We start from the raw sequence: 22,202 nt of genomic DNA, 5'->3' as shown, positions 1-22,202 counted from the left end.
GGAGAGGTCTTTTCAGTCCAGGAGTAAACAGACACACTCAGTTCAAACTCTATGGCTAGTTCAAAAACCCCTGGAATGGCCAGTTAGTCATATGACCAGCTGGTCCAAACAGTCCTGGCCCCTGTGGATTGCATCACCCCAGCAGGTCGTGGAATGCACTTCCCCACCTCCTCACTGTCTGGTGATCAACATCCATTGTAGGTTGAATGTGTCAGGGAATGGTCCTTTGTCTACACAAGCACCATCTGTTAATATGCACATGTTTTTTTCCAGCCACAGCTGATCTGTTCAACAAGTCATTTCCTTGCTTCAGTAACAGTTCAAAATCAATGTTCATATGACAAACCAATGTGCCTTATTCTTGGCAGGTGGGGGCCTGCATGACAAGATCTTCAACCAACTAGACTCCACACTTCTCATTTATGTTGCACCAGACAACATAAAAAGAACTCATTATATGGTGGCAGCGGTGGAATATTTACACTAGCGCCGGTGTCAATCTTAACCCTGAGTGTATGTTTGCCAGCTTTCTTTGGTTTTGTCCATTACTGCAATGTCATCCGCAATGCCCATGCAGCCAAGCATGTTTTCTATAATTCTGTCCAGATGTTGCTGAAACAGATCTTGACTGACAGATAAGCTGAATGGTCGTCTCTGGAAGCAATACCTTCTAAATGGTGTTCTGAAGGTGGTGCCTCGAGTTCATCTCTATAAGGCCAAAAGCATGTACATTCCAAATTTTCCTGACAAAGCATCATCGCTGAGATGTACCAGATGTATGGCAGGAGGACCATCAGCATATGTTTTGAGTCTCTCAAACAAACATTGTCAGCAGAAACCTGTACCCTGCAGTGCTATGATCCAAGGAAGACGACAATCCTGGAAGTCGATGCCTCACAGAAAGGGCGAGGAGCATGCATCCCACAGGATGGCAAACCAATTGCATTTGGGTCCAAATGTTTATCCCTCAGCACAGTCCAATTACTCAAACATAGAGCGTGAAACACTTGCTCTGGTGTTTGGGATCACAAGGCTCCACACCTACCTGTTCGGTAAGCAGTTCACTGTGGAAACCGACCACAAACCACTGGAGATGATCTGACGCAAACTCCCTGAGCAAGGGCTGTCAAATCACCAAAACGATAGAAGTACTCTTAAGCGGTAATTGGCCGGGTTGGACCTGTCCTGCTTTTTGTGTACAGGACATACTTGGGCAATTTTCCACATTGCAGGGTAGATGCCAGTGTTGTAGCTGTACTGGAACAGCTTGGCTAGGGGCGCGGCAAGTTCTGGAGCACAGGTCTTCAGTACTATTGCCGGAATGTTGTCAGGGCCCATAGCTTTTGCAGTATCCAGTGCCTTCAGTCGTTTCTTGATATCACGCGGAGTGAATCGAATTGGCTGAAGTCTGGCATCTGTGATGCTGGGGACTTCAGGAGGAGGCCAAGATGGATCAACAACTAGGCACTTCTGGCTGAAAATTGTTGCAAATGCTTCAGCCTTATCTTTCGCACTGATGTGCTGGGCTCCCCCATCATTGAGGATGGGGATATTTGTGGAGCCACCTCCTCCAGTTAGTTGTTTAATTGTCCACCACCATTCACGGCTGGATGTGGCAGGACTGCAGAGCTTAGATCTGATCCATTGGTTATGGGATTGCTTCGCTCTGTCTATCGCATGCTGCTTACGCAGTTTGGCACGCAGATAGTCCTGGGTTGTAGCTTCACCAGGTTGACACCTCATTTTGAGGTATGCCTGGTGCTGCTCCTGACATGCCCTCCTGCATGCTTCATTGAACCAGGGTTGGTCTCCTGGCTTGATGGTAATGGTAGAGTGGGGGATATGCCGGGCCATGAGGTTACAGATTGTGGTCGAGTACAATTCTGCTGCTGCTGATGGCCCATAGTGCCTCGTGGATGACCAGTTTTGCATTGCTAGACCTTCCTTCAATCACAAGGTCAGAAGTGGGGATGTTTGCTGATGATTGCACAATGTTCAGCACCATTCATGACTCCTCAGCTACTGAAGCAGTCCGTGTAGAAATGCAGCAAGACCTGGACAATATCCAGGCTTGGGCTGATAAGTGGCAAGTAACATTTGCGCCACACAAGTGCCAGGCAATGACCATCTCCAACAAGAGAGAATCTAACCATCTCCCCTTGACATTCAACAGCATTACCATTGCTGAATCCCCCACTATCAACATCCTAGGGGCTACCACTGACCAGAAACTGAACTGGAGTAGCCATATAAATACCGCGGCTACGAGCATGTCAGAGGCTAGGAATCCTGAGGCGAGTAACTCACCTCTTGACTCCCCAAAGCCTGTCCATCATCTACAAGGCACAAGTCAGGAGTGTGATGGAATACTCTCCACTTGCCTGGATGGGTGCAGCTCCAACAAGAAGCTCGACACCATCCAGAACAAAGCAGCCCGCTTGATTGGCCCCCCGTCTACAAACATTCACTCCCTCCACCACCGGCGCACATTGGCAGCAGTGTGTACCATCTACAAGATGCACTGCAGCAATGCACCAAGGCTCCTCAAACAGCACCTTCCAAACCCGCGACCTCTACCAACTAGAAGGACAAGGGCAGCAAATGCATGGGAACACCACCACCTGCAAGTTCCCCTCCAAGTCACACACCATCCTGACTTGGAACTATATCGCCATCCCTTCACTGTCGCTGGGTCACAATCCTAGAACTCCCTTCCTAACAGCACTGTGGGTGTACCCACCCCAAATGGACTGCAGCGGTTCAAGAAAGCAGCTCACCACCACCTTCTCAAGGGCAATTAGGGATGGGCAATAAATGCTGGCCTGGCCAGCGTCGTCCACATCCAATGAATGAATTTTTAAAAAGCCTTTGCATTTGTAAATTTCACAATCTCTATCCATGTGTAAATAATTTTGATGTTATCTAATTCTGTGCATTTTTACTTTAGCATATGAGACTTATTTTTGGAAAGGGAATGTTGTATGATTGCCTTTAAGAATGATGCCCCTTTAAGATCTTAGTATGCCAATAAGCTACATACCAGGACATAGTCATGTGACTACAAGCCAGAGTAACTAACTGTCACACCTAGAGCAAGGTTCTGTAAATAGTTAGCTCTGTACTGTATATATCTGTTTAGCTGTAATAAACCTGTTTGAGATCTTCAACCAACTGGACTCCACGCTTCTCATTCATGTTGCACCAGACAACATAAAAAGAATTCATTACAGCGTGTCGATCCAACATCTTCGCATGTCCTTTCAGACTTGAAGTGACAGCAATGGTGAAGCTGCACCTTCCAACAACAGGACACAATTCCAAGTTTTATTTTAAAAAATGCACTGGACTCATCCACCTGTCGAAGGTTGCATTAAATTTCCTTTCTCCCTGCGCATTAGTTCAATACTGGTCCCCAAAAAAAACAATTTCAACTTTGAACAGTCTTTGAATTATATTTAAAAGGGGCACCATTTATAAGATAATTGCTGACTTCAAATGGAGTGAACTGCAGAACTTAGAGTCCAGGCAGCCACAGGCACCGCTGCCAATGGAGCGATTAAAATCGGGGATGTGCATCGGATCAGAATTGGAGGAGCGCATATATCTCGGCTGGTTGTAGGGCTGGAAGAGGTTTCAGAGATTGGGAGGGGGCCAAGCTCTGACCAATGTATTTCTGCAACGTAAATAGATTTACTTGTTTCAGAGAAGACATTGTTGCTAAAAAAAAAAAATCACGGTGTTTTACCTTAATCATTGTTTATCCATCATCCAGGCAGATTCACGGTTTTTAAATACTGAAATTATAAATCTCCCTTTCAGTACAAGTTTTTTTAAAAAAGAAAAGGCAAATCAAAAGTCTGTCTTGCATCCTGATTCAAAAAAAGACTTCTCAATTTGAGTAAGTGAATCCAGTGACAGTGCATTTCTCTGTATATCAAAGGCATTTTATTTTTAAAAAACATCTGGCACCAAATGAAGGATCTTTAAACAGTAACAGCTGTCTGGATCATCACACACACTCCACCCCCCACACAACCAAACGCAGTCCACTGGCTCCCCTCAGGTAAAAAAAAAATGCTTTTTTTTTTAAAAGAGTAAAATAGAACGCGAGAGAGAGAAATCTCGTTCTTGATCTCCTCTGGGACTTACCCCTCGTGAGATGGAGCTTTCAATGCCCACATTGTTCCTGGTGGGACTAAGCTGGAGCTTAGTTGGGAATAAGGAGTAAAACAGGAAGTAATTGTAGTTCTGCACGAGTCAGACGGATTGTGCTGGCTTTATAAATTTCCAAATATTTCCTCACTGTGTGAAAACTGCTACGAGCAGTGCACCTCGAACTTAAAATGCAACGTTAGTAAAACAGTTCCCATTTGTTCAGGAAGAGAAAAAAGACAGTCAATTTTCATATTAACTACAAAGAGAAGCACAGAATTCTAAGATGCAGATGGAGGCCATTCAGCCCATCGTGCCTGTGCCAGCTTTTTGAAGAACCCATCCAATTAACCCCACTCCTTGCTCTTTCCCCACAGCCCTGCAAATTTTTCCTTCAGGTATTTATCCAATTCCCTTTTGAAAGTTACGATTGAATCTGCTTCCTCCGCCCTTTCAGGCAGCTCCTTCCAGATCACAACAACTCGCTGTGTAAATACCTTTCTCCTCACCCTCCCCCATGTGGCTCTTTAGCCACTTATCTGAAATCTGTGTCCTCTGGTGACTGACCTCCTGCAAATGGAATATGTTTCTTATTTACTCAATCAAAATCCTTCATGATTTTGAACACCTCTATTAAATCTCCCCCTTAATCTTCTCTGCTCCAAGGAGAACAATCCCAGCTTCTTCAGTCTCTCCACATAACTGAAGTCCCTCCTCCCTATTACCATTCGAGTAAATCTCCTCTGCACTCTCTCCAAGGCCTTGACATCCTCTTGAAGTGTGGCATCCAGAATTGGACACAATTCTCCAGTTGAGGCCAGACCAGTATTTTATAAAGGTTTAACATGACTTCTTTGCATTTGCACTCAATTCAAACAACAAAGAACAGTACAGCACAGGAACAGGCCACTCGGCCCTCCAAGCCTGCGCCGATCTTGATGCCTGCCTAAACTAAAACCTTCTGCACTTCCGGGGACCGTATCCCTCTATTCCCATCCTATTCATGTATTTGTCAAGATGCCTCTTAAATGTCATTATCGCACCTGCTTCCACCGCCTCCCCCGGCAGCAAGTTCCAGGCACTCACCACCCTCTGTGTAAAGAACTTGCCTCACACATCCCCTCTAAACTTTGCCCCTCGCACCTTAAACCTATGTCCCCTAGTAACTGACTCTTCCACCCTGGGAAAAAGCTTCTGACTATCCACTCTCTCCATGCTGCTCATAACTTTGTAAACCTCTATCATGTCACCCCTCCACCTCCGTCGTTCCAGTGAAAACAATCCGAGTTTATCCAACCTCTCCTCATAGCTAATGCCCTCCAGACCAGGCAACATCCTGGTAAACCTCTTCTGTACCTTCTCCAAAGCCTCCACGTCCTTCTGGTAGTGTGACGACCAGAATTGCACGCAATATTCTAAGTGTGGCCTAACTAAAGTTCTGTACAGCTGCAGCATGACTTGCCAATTTTCATACTCTATGCCCCGACCGATGAAGGCAAGCATGCCATATGCCTTCTTGACTACCCTATCCACCTGCATTGCCACTTTCAGTGACCTGTGGACCTGTACGCCCAGATCTCTCTGCCTGTCAACACTCCTAAGGGTTCTGCCATTTACTGTATACTTCCCACCTGCATTAGATCTTTCAAAATGCATTACCTCACATTTGTCCGGATTAAACTCTATCTGCCATTTCTCTGCACAAGTCTCCAACCGATCGATATCCTGCTGTATCCTCTGACAATCCTCATCATTATCCGCAACTCCTCCAACCTTTGTGTCGTCCGCAAACTTACTAATCAGACAAGCTACATTTTCCTCCAAATCATTTATATATACTACAAACAGCAAAGGTCCGAGCACTGATCCCTGCAGAACACCACTAGTCACAGCCCTCCATTCAGAAAAGCACCCTTCCACTGCTACCCTCTGTCTTCTGTGACTGAGCCAGTTCTGCATCCATCTTGCCAGCTCGCCTCTGATCCCGTGTGACTTCACCTTTTGTACCAGTCTGCCATGAGGGACCTTGTCAAAGGCTTTACTGAAGTCCATATAGACAACATCCACTGCCCTTCCTTCATCAATCATCTTTGTCACTTCCTCAAAAAACTCCTTCACAAAACCATGCTGCCACTCGCTAATAAGTTTGTTTGTTTCCAAATGGGAGTAAATCCTGTCCCGAAGAATCCTCTCTAATAATTTCCCTACCACTGATGTAAGGCTCACCAGCCTATAATTTCCTGCATTATCCTTCCTACCCTTCTTAAACAAAGGAACAACATTGGCTATTCTCCAGTCCTCTGGGACCTCACCTGTAGCCAATGAGGATGCAAAAATTTCTGTCAAGGCCCCAGCAATTTCTTCTCTTGCTTCCCTTAGTATTCTGGGGTAGATCCCATCAGGCCCTGGGGACTTATCTACCTTAGTGCTTTGCAGGACACCCAACACCTCCTCCTTTTTGATAATGAGATGACTGAGACTATCTGCACTCCCTTCCCTAGGCTCATCATTCACCAAGTCCTTCTCCTTGGTGAATACTGATGCAAAGTACTCATTTAGCACCTCACCCATTTCCTCTGGCTCCACACATAGATTCCCTTCTCTGTCCTTGAGCGGGCCAACCCTTTCCCTAGTTACCCTCCTGCTCGTTATATATGTATAAAAGGCCTTGGGATTATCCTTAATCCTGTTTGCCAATGACTTTTCATGACCCCTTTTAGCCCTCCTGACTCCTTGCTCAAGTTCCTTTCTACTGTCTTTCTATTCCTCAAGGGATTCGTCTGTTCCTAGCCTTCCAGCCCTTACAAATGCTTCCTTTTTCTTTTTGACTAGGCTCACAATATCCCACGTTATCCAAGGTTCCCGAAACTTGCCAAACTTTTCCTTCTTCCTCACAGGAACATGCTGGTCCTGGATTCTAATTAACTGACATTTGAAAGACTGCCACATGTCAGATGTTGATTTACCCTCGAACAGCCACCCCAATCTAAATTCTTCAGTTCCTGCCTGATATTGTTATAATTAGCCTTCCCCCAATTTAGCACCTTCACCCGAGGACTACTCTTATCCTTATCCACAAGTACCTTAAAACATATGGAATTATGGTCACTGTTCCCGAAATGCTACCCTACTGAAACTTTGACCACCTGGCCGGGCTCATTCCCCAATACCAGGTCCAGTACGGCCCCATTCCTAGTTGGACTATCTACATATTGTTTCAAGAAGCCCTCCTGGATGCTCCTTACAAATTCTGCCCCATCTAAGCCCCTAGCACTAAGTGAGTCCCAGTCAATATAGGGGAAGTTAAAATCACCCACCACTACAACCCTGTTACCTTTACATCTTTCCAAAATCTGTCTACATATCTGCTCCTCTACCTCCCGCTGGCTGTTGGGAGGCCTGTAGAAAACCCCCAACATCGTGACTGCACCCTTCCTATTCCTGAGCTCCACCCATATTGCCTCGCTGCACGACCCCTCCGAGGTGTCCTCCCGCAGTACAGCTGTGATATTCTCCTTAACCAGTAATGCAACTCCCCCACCCCTTTTACATCCCCCTCTATCCCGCCTGAAGCTTCTAAATCATGGAACATTTAGCTGCCAATCCTGTCCTTCCCTCAGCCAAGTCTCTTTAAAAGATCATAGTTCCAAGTACTAATCCAAGCTCTCAGTTCATCTGCCTTACCTGTTATACTTCTCGCATTGAAACAAATGCACTTCAGACCACCAGTCCCGTTGTGCTCAGCAACATCTCCCTGCCTGCTCTTCCTCTTAGTCTTACTGGCCTTACTTACTAGTTCCCCCTCATTTATTTCACTTGCTGTCCTACTGCTCTGGTTCCCACCCCACTGCCACACTAGTTTAAACCCTCCCGAGTGACGCTAGCAAACCTTGCAGCCAGGATATTTGTGCCCCTCCAGTTTAGATGCAACCCTTCCTTCTTGTACAGGTCCCATCTGTCCCTGAAGAGATCCCAGTGGTCCAGATATCTGAAACCCTCCCTTCTACACCAGCTGTTCAGCCACGTGTTTAGCTGCACTATCTTCCTATTTCTAGCCTCACTGGCACGTGGCACAGGGAGCAATCCCGAGATTACAACCCTAGGAGGTCCTGTCTTTTAACTTTCTACCTAACTCCCTAAACTCCCCCTGCAAGACCTCATCACTCTTCCTGCCTATGTCATTGGTACCGATGTGTACCACAACCTCTGGCTGTTCACCCTCCCCTTTCAGAATGCCCCCTGTCCGTTCAGAAACATCCTTGACCCTGGCACCAGGGAGGCAACATATCATCCTGGAGTCTCTTTCACGTCCACAGAAGCGCCTATCTGTGTCCCTGACTATAGAGTCCCCTATAACTATTGCTCTTCTGCTCTTTGTCCCTCCCTGCTGAACAACAGTGCCAGCCGCGGTGCCACTGCTCTGGCTGCTGCTGTTTTCCCCTGATAGGCCATCCCCCCCAATAGTATCCAAAACGGTATACTTGTTAGAGAGGGGGATAGCCACAGGGGATTCCTGCACTGACTGCCTGCCCCTTCTAGCGTTTACCCATCTATCTGCCTGCACCTTGGGTGTAACCACTTCTCTAAAACTCCTGTCTATGACACTTTCTGCCACCTGCATGCTCCTAAGTGCATCCAGTTGCCGCTCCAACCGATCCATGCGGTCTGTGAGGAGCTGCAACTGGGTACACTTCCTGCAGATGTAGTCGCCCGGAACGCTGGAAGTGTCACAGACCTCCCACATCTCACAGGTGAAGCACTTCACCCCTCTAACTGTCATTTCTAGCACTAATTAATAAATTAATTTAAGATAAATAAATACTTATTAAATCCTTACTAAATTGTTATAACTATATGGTCCCTAGTGCTAGATTCCTCCTTTAAATATGAAATGCTAACTAAATACAGTAATCTCCTCCCTCTGGTTTAGTTACTCTACTTATTAGTTAATTAGGGTTTTAATCTATTTTTATCAATGTTTTATTTTCAAATTCAGTAAAATAAAATTCTCTACCAGCCAATCAGGTCACAGCTTTCCTGTGACGTCACTTTGTTTTTTTTAACCAGAGGTAAGTTTTTTTATACTTACCAGTCCGGAACTCTGCCCTCCGAGTCTTCTCCCAGTTAGCTGTGCTCTTTGGAAGCTCTGGGCTCCCCTCACTCTGAGGACAGGTAGGAAATGAAAGGAGCTCCTCGCTCCCTCCTTACCGAACTTCCTCACTTACCAAACTTCCACTGTAGCACTCCAATGCAAACAAAGTCAGCACTGTAAGATGGCTCACTTTTATACTGACTCACTCTAGCCCCCTGAAATTCCTCTATTTTTAAAACCCAGGGTCCGTGTGCTTTTTGTTTTTGAAACAACCTCCTCAACTTCTCCTGCCAACTTAAAAACAAGATCATTTCGGTATATAACTTGCCTTGTTACAACATCAGATTTTTACTAGAAATACAGTTTTGAGGGCTGGATTTTATCCGGCTCATGGAAATGGGCTGGAAGGTGGGGCAAACAAAATGGCGTAGGGGCTTGTTCCTCCACAGCCCCCCCCCCCATGCCATTTTGCCCACACCAGACACTGCGGCAGATGGGAAGTCCGCAGGGAGGCCAATTAAGTCACTTAAGTGGCTCATGAGGGCCATTAAAGGGCTGCTTCTTGCTTCCACTGGCATTTAGCCAACATCAGAGGGGCACAGCACTGCGTGGAGACACCAGATTGTTTGCAAATCCTTGCCTCTCCCTAGGTCTGTAATCTCCTCCAGCCCCACAACCCTCCAAGATCTCTACACTCCTCCAAGTCAGGCCTCTTGCGCATCCCCGATTGTAACCACTCCACCATTGGCAGCCGTGCCTTCAGCTGTCTAGAATTTCTTCCCTAAAGCTCCCTGCCTTGCTCTCCTCCTTAAGACCTACCATTTTGACCGAGTTTTTGGTCACCTGTTCTAGTATCTCAAAACAATTTAAATGAGCCCCGAGGACAAATTTCAGGTTGGCCCAGGGATTGGGATCGTCAGTGTCTGGAATGGCGTTAGTTACGGAGCTGAAAACAGGACACAATCAATTTCCAATCTCTTCAAGAGCAAAGGGACAGGAAAAAGCGGGCAAAGACGAAAATAAAACCCAACAGATGTGTGAAGTCTTTATTCCAAGGTCACGGTTAAGGCATATTTACAAAGCACAGAAGGTGCTTAACTATCCATCTGGCCCATGCTGCCTCTGATTGGTACAGAGGAAACATTAGGAGATTTGTTCCATTCTCAGCCCTGGCGTCCCTCACCTCAACAAAACACACGACTAAACCGAAAGATACACAACATATTTAATTCCTACTGTAGTTTGGAAGCAAGGTTACACAAGGTTGTGCTGAAAAGTATTAAACTCAACAAAGGTTATGAAACCGAGACATTCTCTCACAGTACTACGGAATGCCAGATGTAATCGGACCCGGGGGGGATGAAGGGTAAACACGAGTGTGCTAGAAATGAACAGACAAAATAAACAGAGCTACAGAACCGGCTAGATCTTGGGATTATATTTCTTATATGTAGTTAACCATTTGTTTAACAAATTGGGGAAAAAAACCTCTCCAAACCCCATCATAGAAGGGGTCGCCAACTCTGATTGGGCGTTGTCCTGGAGGTTTCATCACATTGCCAACTGCCTTGCCCCCACATACTCCCTCGCCCTTGGTTGCCTGACATGTCCATCCTCATGGAACTCCGCCTCCCCAAACCAAGTGCAAGGTGAACAGACTGTTTCCTGATTGGATGACCCTCGACAGTAAAACAGCCAATTTTTCCATCTTCAATATTTTTAAGACTAATGAATGAAAGTGCTCATGGGTAATGAAAAGGTGATACTTTTGTTTTTCTAAGTGCCCCTCCAATTTTTCTCTCTGCTCACAGCTGTGTCCACAGATTCCTGGAGACTCCAGGCCAAACCTGGACAGTTGGCAATTATATTTAACAGCACAGTTTAGTTCCTTTACTGACAGAGGAATCATATTAAACGATTGTATAACATGAGTTGACTGTAACATCTTTGTGCAGATCTCAGGCGCCTTGTTTATAGAAAATGTCAGCAGATGATGTATTACAAGACTTGAAGGATGGGTTTATATTAGATTCTTTGGGAACCCACATCAGGGTTTGATGTTGATTAAGCTCAATCAGAATTCTGCTGCCCATATCTTAACTCACACCAAGTCTTGTTCACTCATCATCCCTCTGCTTACTGATCTGTATTGGCGCCAGGTCTGGCCCAGATTTTAAAATACTCATCCTTGTTTTCAAATCTCTCCAAAGCCTTGCCCCTCCCTATCTCTCTAATCTCCTCCAGTCACCTGTGCTCCTCCAATTGTGTTTCCTCTTGCGTTTCCCTGATTTTAATTGCTCCCCCATTGGTGGCCGTGCCTTCAGCTGCCTGGGCCTGAAGCTCTGGAATTCCCTCCCTAAACTCTCCGCCTCCCCCTCCCTTCCTTTAAGACCCTCCTTAATACTTAACACTTTGACCAAGCTTTTGGTCATATGCTTTAATATATCGTGAGGCTCATGTCAAATTTTGTTTGATAACACTCCTGTGAAATGCCTGGGGACGTTTTACCTTGTTAAATGCTCTATATAAATGCAAGTTGTTGTTGTCTTTGCCCCGATTTCAATTCAACTTTTAAGAGCCGGGTTCCACTAACTACATCCATACAAAATTTGATCTTGTGATCTCCGAAATCCCACAAAAAACTAGGAGCCAGACCTCTCAGTATAAATACCAGGTGCTTGCGCATGGACCCTGAACTCTGAATTAAATCAAAGTAATAGAAGAGCAGCTTTCGGGAACAAATCTCCAATCCGTTGCTGCCAGGAGCGACTCTTGTACTTCTGAGAATGCACAAGCTGGGATTTTTTATCCAGTACAGAGGGAGCACTGCGGAGGCTCTGCCTTTTGGATGAGATGTTAAATCGAGGCCCCCATCAGCCCCCTCAGGTGGTCGTACAAGTTCCCGTGGCCAATGTTTCAAAGAAGAGCAGAGGATACAGAGGATATCACCCTGGCGCCTTAGCCAACATCACTAAAATCTGCTCATTATCACATTGCTGTTTGTGGGAGCTTGCTGTGCATATATTAGCTATCAAGTTTCCTACATTACAACAGTGACTGCACTTCAAAAAATACTTCAGTGAGTGTAAAGCCCTTTGAGACATCCTGAGGTTGTGAAAGGCACTATATAAATGCAAATCTTTCTTCTGAACTTCATACCACAGAGACTCACGAAGCACACAGGAGTTTGAACCAATGTTCTCCAAATTGTGAGGATTTCAAGTTGCCAATAGTAACGGCAATAAGACTTCTGATTTAAGATTTAGCCAACGTGTCAACAGCAGTAAAATTTAGACTTCCAGATGTGTGTCAGCTGGTGACAGGGTCCCTGCCAGCACGGTGAAGCTTTGGAGAGCTCCCCCACACAAACTAATTTGAAACTCCACCACCGTACAAAAGAACGACTGATCTTGCGTTTATCGAGTGTCTTTCCTGATCTCAGAGTGTCCCAAAGTGTTTCACAGTCATTTCATCTTTTGGTTCCCGAATTGTTGTAACGTAGGGAAATTCAGCAGCCAATTTTCACACAGCAAGATCCCACAAACACCTATCAGATAAATGACTGGATAACGTTTTAGTGACAAAAGCAGAACATGCTGGAAATACTCAGCAGATCACAGGAGAGAAATGAAGTTAATTCCCCAGGTATGTTCTGTGGAAATATCAACCCGAAACGTTGCCTGGAATTTTCCTGGTCGGGTCAAAATCCTGACGTCGGGACCGTATGCAGTATCCAGTGCTTGCCAGCAGCACGCCCAGCGGTGCAACTTTATGGGAGGTGAACAATTGAGAGGCTGCCTCTGCCATCCTATTAAAGAAGGCAAGCAGTTTCCAGAGGTGGGAAGCCCAGGGGACCTGAAGCAATGCCCACTGGGAGAGGTGGGCACTGCTGAGGCAGAAAAACAAGCGTGAGGGTACCTCAACATGGAGCTGCTCTCAGATGCCTTCTGTAAATTTGAGAATGAAGATGCCCACAGCCAGTAGAGCCATTGGTCGTAGAGTCCTGGAGTCATACAGCACAGAAACAGGCCCATCGTGTCAGTGCTGGCCATCAAGCACCTAACTATTCTAATTCCATTTTCTAGCACTTGGCCCGTAGCCTTGTATGCTATGGTGTTTCAAGTGCTCATCTAAATACTACTTAAATGTTGTGAGGATTCCTGACTCTACCACCTCTTCAGGCAGTGCATTCCAGATTCCAACCACCCTCAGTGAAAAGATTTTTCCTCAATTCCCCTCTAAGCCTCCTGCCCCCCTACCTTAAATCTATACCTTCTGGTTATTGACCCCTCAGCTAAGGGAAAAAGTTTCTTCCTATCTAACCTATCAATGCCTCTCATAATTTTGTACACGTCAATCAGGTCCCCACTCAGCCTTCTCTGCTCCCAGGAAAACAACCCTAGACTATTCAGTGTCTCTTCATAGCTGAAATGCTCCAGCCCAGGCACCTGGTGAGTCTCCTCTGCACCCTCTCCAGTGCAATCACATCCTTCCTATAGTGTGGTGCCCAGAACTGTACACAGTACTCCAGTTGTGTACTCTAGCTTTTTATACAGCTCCATCATAACCTCCCTGCTCTTATATTCTGTGTCTCGGCTAATTAAGGCAAGTATCCCATATGCCTTCCTAGCCACCTTATCTAACTGTGCTGCTGCCTTCAGTGATCTATGGACAAGTACACCAAGGTCCCTCTGACACTCTGTACTTCCTAGGGTTCTACCATCCATTGTATATTCCCTTGCCTGTTAATCCTCTCAAAGTGCATCACCTCACACTTCTAGTGCGAAGAGGAAACCCCTCCACACTATTGGTTTTGGCCACGGCTGAGGTCTTCCACACTGGTGGCTCCTTCATTGGGACATGGAGCCTTTGGCTCTGATGATGCCCTGACCTGCCATCTCCAAAGGAGCTGCCGGGCTCTGCACTCTGCGGGAGAGCCAGTCCGACAGTGGGAAACTACCATCGCCTTTGGAGAATGGCCCCAAAGTGGGGTCTTAATTGGCTTAAACCGATTGCCCGTCACTGTGCAGCAGATTGTTGACTTTGTTCCCACCTCTTCCCAGGGGGAGGGGCAGTGTCAGGGAGCCATCTCGCCATGCAACTATCTGAATTTCCCTGCCTCCCATCTCCTCCATGGCCACCTCCCAAGGGGGTAGGAAAACTCAGCCCGTTAATGCTCTTTCTCTCTCTCCACAGATGCTGCTTGACCTGCCAAGCGTTTCCAGCAATTTGTTTATTTCAGATTTCCAACATCTCTGGAAAAATGGCACCTTCGACAGTACAGCAACCCCTCTGTACTGCACTGGGAATGTCAGCCTGGATTATGTGCTCACATCTGTTGAATGGGGCTTGAACCCATGACCTTCCAACCCAAGAGGCAGGAGTGTGACCCTCACACCCCCCAAACCTCACCCTTGTAACCCAAGCCATGGCCAATGTGAAAGACAAGAGACCATCTCAAGAGTTCCATCCCATTTTTAAGCAGCATATTCTGTGTCAACACTATTGCTGTACTTACAGAGAAATTATCCAGCCAGTTAGCAACGATTTGCACAGTAGAAACAGGGATTTGACTCCGTATTTCCTCCTTCTCGTGCTCACTTCCCAACATTTCCAGGCCTACCCGCAAGTCTTCCACAAGCTGTAAGATCTGCAGTGACCTCAGATAGGTGGGTGGGATAGGTGAAGCAATGTCGAACATCCCATTTGAGTATTCCGCTACAGCTTTCGAACCTACAGGAGCAAAGCAAAAAGTACCTTTCCATTAGAATACTGAATTACTGGTTACCCTTTCAAACCATTAAGGCAAAACACGTAGCTTGTGGGCTAGCTGACACAGATAATAATCATGAAAGAGAAAATTCAGGACTTTTTAAAAAGAAAATTACTCATTCTCAGGATGTGGGTGTCGCTGGTAAGGCTAGCATTTATTACACATTCTGCTGTTAGGGAGAGCGTTCCAGGATTTTGACCCAGTGACAGTGAAAGAACAATGATATAGTTCCAAGTCAGGATGTTGTGTGACTTGGAGGGTTGAGTTTGTGTCAGTTGTGAACAAATTTTTAATTCATTGTAAACCATTTAGGACTGTGTTATGCCCAGTAAAGATATATCATATTCCTAACTTTTAAGTTATGAACTTTATTCAACGTGGACTCTTTGGAATTGACTTTTCCTTTAAAAAAAAAGTGGACAATATGCTGCAAAATGGCCACCAAAGGTCAGATGACCTGGCCTGTGAATTCAAAAACTGCCTCACTGTCTCAAAAGGAGAAAAGGATACATTCCAGATGAAGAGGTGTCAACTACGCTCATCCTGAAACCATCAAGAGACATCCCTGAATTGAATGGGTTTCTTCTGAGGCAAAGGCGTGAAGTTGCTACATCATAACAGAATGGTGCCCATCCAGACATCAATCAATAGCAATGGATTACACATCCTGGTCCATTGTGTGATCACACCAGGGGAGAAGGCCATATGTCAACCAACAGAAACTCTAATGTGATGGATTTTAACCTTAAAAGGTAACCCTCTGGAGAGAGAAGAGAGATCATAATATCACAGAGAAGGCAGTCCAGTGAGAGGCAGTGGAAGGATCCAGGCAAAACAAGGAAGAAGCCCTGTTGCTAATTCTACACTTCAACTTGCTGCAGCAGAGAACTGAAAGTGACCACCGCCTCCAGTCTGAAGTATTGACCACGAGAAATCTACAACACCTCAACAAGTTCAAGACTATAAACACCCAGGTCTACACCTTTTAAAAAAAAAGACTGTCCTCCTGAGAAGATTCATCATGTTTATCAGAAACCATGAACACCCACCTCACTTTGAACTACATCCTACCCTTTTCTCCCTATTTATCCATTCTTGTGTATGTCTGTGTGAGTGAGGTTGTGACCATTTCAGGAATTGTGTAAAAATAAAGTTTTATCTTTTGTTTAACGCAAGAGAAAACCTGTCATTTGTCCGTTTATTTGACCCTAAAAATACTCAGGGGCTAAATCAATTTTAAACAAAATACGATTGCAATCAGTTGGGAGGTGAACAGTGGGAAGAACACACCTGTCCGTAACAACTGAGATGAGGAGAACATTTCTTCGTTCAGAAAGTTGTGAATCTTTGAAATTCTCTACCCGTGAGAGCTGTGGATCCAGACTGAGATCGATTGATTTTCGGACACTAAGGGAACCAAGGGATATGGGGATAGTGCGGGCAAGTGGAGTTAAGGTAGAAGATCAGTCATGACCTTACTGAATGATGGAGCAGGCTTGAAGGGCCTACTCTGGCTCCTATTCATTGTCGTTTTTAAGTCGTGACATGTACACCATTTAAGACACCGCGGGGAGGATATTACAAAGATCAGTACAGATGAGTGAAACCACTCCTTGTGGAAAAGAGCAAAAGCACATTAGAAGGGTAATTGTTGATGGAGGTTTCATTAGACAACCAGTTGCTTATAATCCTGACACTCCGTCCCTTGTAGAGAGGTCAGTGACAATCATTACAGAACCCAGAAGGAAATGATAAAATTCCCTGTCTGATTCATTTGATGAATATTTAGTTGTAATTTATTTAGGACCAGAAACCGGAGTAGGCAATTCAACTGCTCAAACCTGTCCTGCTATTCTTTTCAATCAAGTATATTCACCAGCTTCAGCTCCTTGTCCCTCAATACCCTTTCCCCAACAAAAATCTAGCAATCTTAGTCTTGAAATCTCCAATTGAAACCCAGCATCTAGAGCCTTTTGCAAGGAGAGAGTGTTCCAGATTTCCACTATTCTTTGTGTGAAAAAGTGCTTCCTGAACAGTTTGGTTTATATCCCCTTGTTCTGGATTCCTCCACTAGAGGAAGTAGCTTCTCTCGATCTACTCCATTAAAGCCTTTTATCACTTTAAACACCTCAATCAGATCACCCCTCAATCTTGCAAACTCAAGTCAACACAACCCTGGTCTATGCAACGTCATCATAATTTAATCCTTTAAGCTCCAGTATCGTTCTGGTGAATCTACACTAGACCCCCTCCAATAGAGTCATAGGGTTATACAGCACAGAAATAGGCACTTCGGCCCATCGTGTCTGTGCCGGCAATCAAGCACCTATCTATTCTAATTCTATTTTCCAGCACTCGGCCCATAGCTTTGTAATTTATGGTGTTTCAAGTGCTCATCTAAATACTTCTGAAATGTGAGGATTCCTGCCTCTACCACCCCTTCAGGTAGTGTGTTCCAGATTCCAACCACCCTCTCGGTGAAAACATTTTCCTCAAATCCCCTCTAAACCTCCTGCCCCTTATCTTAAATCTATGCCCCCAGGTTATTGACCCCTCTGCTAAGGGAAAAAGTCTCTTCCTATCTATCCTATCAATACCCCTCATAATTTTGTATACCTCAAGCACGTTCCCCTTCATCCTTCTCTGTTCTAAGGCAACAACCCTAGTCTTTTCAGTCTCTATTCATAGCTGAAACGCTCCAACCCAGGCAACATCTTGGTGAATCTCCTCTGCACCCTCTCCAGTGCAATCACATCCTTCCTATAGTGTGGTGCCCAGAACTGTACACAGTACTCCAGCTGTGGTCTAGTGTAGATAGATAGATCCTTCCTGAGCTGCGGTGCCCAGAACTGAATGCAATTACATTGCTGTGAAATGATAATTGAGCCAAAAAGTGAAAATGTGGCACAGACTTTTCTGGTGTAACAGGATATATGCACAAGACCTGTGGTCTTGTAATCTCAGTGATTGACCTGGTTGTGTTCAAGATGCAAAGTTGTCAATATTTAGAATCTGGGCCTTTGACAGGGAGGAAGTTGGTTTTTAGAAAATCAACAACTTTTTGCCATAAAAAACTTGCTCCCTTCCAGCTTTTTACATTGAGTTGCATATCATTTATAGCACAGAAGCAGGACATTCGGTCCAACCGGTTGTTGGGGTCAATCATCTCAGTCCCAGGACATCACTACACCATCCTGACTTGGAACTATATCACCATTCCTTCACTGTCACTGGGTCAAATTCCTGGAACTCCCTTTCTAACACTGTGGGTGTACCTACCTCACATAGACTGCAGTAGTTGAAGAAGACAGCACACTACCACCTTCTCCAGGGCAATGAGGGCTGGGCAGTAACTGCTGGCCTAGCCAGCGATGCCCACATCCCATTAATGAATTTTTAAAAACATTCCTCAGGGTAGTGTCCTAGGCCCAACCATCTTCAGCTGCTTCACTTACCTTCCCTCCATCATAAGGTCAGAAGTGGGGATGTTCGCTGATGATTGCAAATGTTCAGCACCATTCGCGACTCCTCAGACACTGAAGCAGTCCATGTAGAAATGCAGCAAGACCTGGACAATATCCAGGCTTGGGCTGATAAGTGGCAAGTAGCATTCGCGCCACAAAAGTGCCAGGCAATGACCATCTCCAACAAGAGAGAATCTAACCATCTCCCCTTGACATTCAAAATGGAATTACCATCGCTGATTCCCCCACTATCAACATAGGGGCAGCGCAGTGGTTAGCACCGCAGCCTCACAGCTCCAGCGACCCAAGTTCAATTCTGGGTACTGCCTGTGCGGAGTTTGCAAGTTCTCCCTGTGACCGCGTGGGTTTCCTTCGGGTGCTCCGGTTTCCTCCCACAGCCAAAGACTTGCAGTTTGATAGGTAAATTGGCCATTGTAAATTTCCCCTAGTGTAGGTAGGTAGTAGAAGAATTGAGGGAAGGTGGGGATGTGGTAGGGAATATAGGATTAATGTAGGATTAGTATAAATGGGTGGTTGATGGTCAGCACAGACTCGGTGGGCCGAAGGGCCTGTTTCAGTGCTGTATCTCTCTATGACTCTATAACATCCTAGGGGTTACCATCGACCAGAAACTAAACTGGAGCAGCCATATAAATGCTGTGGCTACGAGGAGGTCAGAAGCTGGGAATTCTGCGATAGTAACTCACCTCCTGTCTCCCCAAAGCCTGTCCACCATCCACGAGGCACAAGTCAGGAGTGTGATAGAATACACTCCACTTGCCTGGATGAGTGCAGCTCCAACAACACTCAAGAAACTCAACACAATCCAGAACAAAGCAGCCCGCTTAATTGGCACCCCATCCACCACCTTCAACATTCACTCCCTCCACCACCAATACACAGGGCCAGCAGTGTGTACTGTATACAAGATGCACTGCAGCAACTCACTAAGGCTCCTTCAAGAGCACCTGCCAAACCCATGAAGGACAAGGGCACAAGTGCATGGGAACATCACCACCTGCAAGTTCCCCTCCAAGCCGCAAACCATCCTGACTTGGAAATATATCGCAGTTCCTTCACTGTCGCTGGGTCAAAATCCTGGAACTCCCCTCCTAATGGCACTGTGGGTGTACCTACAACCCCTGGACTGCAGCGGTTCAAGAAGACAGCTCACCACCACCTTCTCAATGGCAATTAGGGATGCGCAATAAATGCTGGCCTAGCCAGCAACGCCCACATCCCATAAAAAAAATGGTCCATGCCAGCCTTTAAGCTCCACACAAGCCTCCTTCCACTCTCTCAGCATTTCCTTCTCTTCATTTCTCCCTCATGTGCTTATCTATGCTGTTTGACTCAACCACTCCTTGTGGGAGCAAGTTCCACATTCTCACCATGAAAGGCCTGTAGGAACAGAGCTCTTAAAGAATCAACCCAAGTGAAAACCATTTAAGTTCAAAAATCCAGGGGATGAAATGGTTAAAAATAGAGCAATATTGGACAGAAAGCAATTGTGACACACTTGCATTTTTAATCACAACTTTCACGACCTCAGGACATCTCAGAGCACTTTATAACCAATTAAATACTTTAGAAGTGTAATGTAGGAGACATGGCCAATAATTTGAGCACAGCAAGCTCCCACAAACATATGATAATGACCAGATAATTTGTTTTAGTGATGTTGGTAGAGCAATAAATATTGGCCAGGGGAAAACTCGCCTGCTTTTCTTCGAAATAGTGCCATGGGATCTTTTACATACACCTGCGAGGGCAGACAATGCCTCAGTTTAACATTTCATCTGAAAGACGGCACTTCTGACAATGCAGCACTCCCTCAGTACTGCACCAGGAGCGTCATCTTGCATTTCTATGTTCACATCTCTGGAGTGGGGTTTGAACCCACAACCTTTAGAGTGAGAATGCTCCCCATCGAGGCATGGCTGAAGAGGAGCATTCAATTTAAAACTTAAGTAGAGAGGGAATAGGAGGGAAAAAGGGGCAACAGTTGAATGCAGGTAAAGTGAGGGTTGTTTTATTTTCTTCTGAAGCTGTTGTGCTTTAGGAGCTCAGGGTTTATGTTAGCCAAATGAATGATGTAGCAATACTTTTTTTTAACAAATGATTTGTGTCACAGCAAACGAGCTGATGACAGACACAACTGTGTTTTTATGCTGGGATTTTTTTGGATAATAAACTTGAAATGGATGCAGTAATTACATTAAATATGCAATTAAATCCTAGATCAAAATTTGTAATCAGGAGATTAATAATGATTTATTTTAATTGCTTGACAACCCTAATTTATTTTTATATCTATTAAATTTCTATAAATACACAGATACATTTTGTGTGTATATAGCATTTAAAAAATATATTATATATATAAGACAGACCCATACACACAAACAGAGACAGAACCAGAGAGAGAAAGAGAGTCAGACAGAAAGAGGCAGAGACATGCCCACACACAGAGCCCAGAGAGACCCACATACATAGAGAAAGAGGCAGACAGCCAGGGAGACAGAGGGGTGGGGGTGCTGCACTTTGAGCCCCCCACTGGGGGGGGAATGGAGGTGGCGGGTGCTGAAAACAGTGCCGCTGGATTGCGTGCCAGTTCCCCCGCTCCCGGCTCTGTTCCTGGAGGTGGACGGGGCAGCCAATTAAGCTTAAGGGCCACTTAAGGCCAATTGAAGACTACCTGTGATTTTCCAGTCATCCTCCAGGCTTCCAGAGGTAGTGGGGGACTGTTTAGCTGCCTGGAGGTGGTCAGTGTTCTAGGTAAACCTACAGGCCCTCACTGCCTGTCTGGGTGCAGCAGCAGTCAGGTGCTGTCCTGTAGAGGGTTTCCCCTCTGCCACAGTGGTGATGTGGCTACAAAGGCCATTTTTTATTTCAAGTTTTAAAAAGTTGGAGAGATGGCACCTCCATTTTGAAGCGCCCTCTCTTTCACTTACCTGCCATGGCATCCTGCTGTGCTTTCAGGCTGGGAGGCCTCGCAAATAGCCAGCTTCAACAGCCCACCCGCAGTCCTTAACTGGACAGCAAGCTCGCCCTCTGACCACTAAGTGGCAGCTCCAGGGAAAGTCACAATGAGTGACTGTTTCCCCACACAGTGCAGACTTCAGACCCCCATTTGAGCCTAACGGTGGGTTCAAAAGCCTGCAAGGAAAAATCTTGCCCAGAGAGAGAGAGACACACACACAGACAAAGGAAGACAGAGAGGCAGGTAGAGAAAGAGAGGCAGAGGTTTTTTGAACGTATCAAAGTATAATTGCTTGAGGTGCAAGTATCTTGTCTGCACGATTCACCATGTGCGGGTTTACTCTCAGGGTCAGTGTCAGGGGCTATTAGCAGCAACTTGCAGGGACTGAAGAGATATTCCGAGATACTGGGTCAGGTCCGTACCAATTGGTAACTTGTACAATTGGGCTGTCACAGTACTCTGCACACAGGCCTCACTGTTCCACACCCTATGCCAATAATACACAGCTTCAGCTTCTGGCACCTGCAGGCCCTGAAGCCATCACTCTGTTAGCTGCACTGTCAGTGAGTTACTGTTAATCTCCCTTGGCACTTCTCCATTAAAATAATGACATTGAATTATACAGAATTTACAGCACAGAAACAGGCCATTCGGCCAACTGTTGGGCAAATCGGTGGCTTTCCTTGCATTTCTTCTCAGGATAGAGGTGACAACAACAACTTGCATTTATATAGCAGA

At 45.6% G+C, this 22,202-nt stretch overlaps 1 protein-coding gene across 13 annotated transcripts in view; it reads right to left on the bottom strand.

Annotated features, from left to right (window-relative positions):
• ppfibp2b (PPFIA binding protein 2b) overlaps positions 1-22,202 on the bottom strand; it is a 279,873-nt gene that overhangs the window by 149,857 nt on the left and 107,814 nt on the right. For all 13 annotated transcript variants that reach the window (XM_068046641.1, XM_068046639.1, XM_068046644.1 and 10 more), the window contains exon 3: positions 14,763-14,977. In XM_068046641.1, coding sequence (XP_067902742.1) covers positions 14,763-14,977 — 215 coding nt within the window. The remainder of the gene's footprint in view (positions 1-14,762; positions 14,978-22,202) is intronic.

Source organism: Heterodontus francisci, chromosome 14 (assembly GCF_036365525.1).
Source record: "Heterodontus francisci isolate sHetFra1 chromosome 14, sHetFra1.hap1, whole genome shotgun sequence".
Classification (NCBI taxonomy): domain Eukaryota; kingdom Metazoa; phylum Chordata; class Chondrichthyes; order Heterodontiformes; family Heterodontidae; genus Heterodontus; species Heterodontus francisci.
The sequence above is the reverse complement of the archived record's forward strand: the minus strand, read 5'-3'. Positions and strand labels throughout refer to the sequence as shown.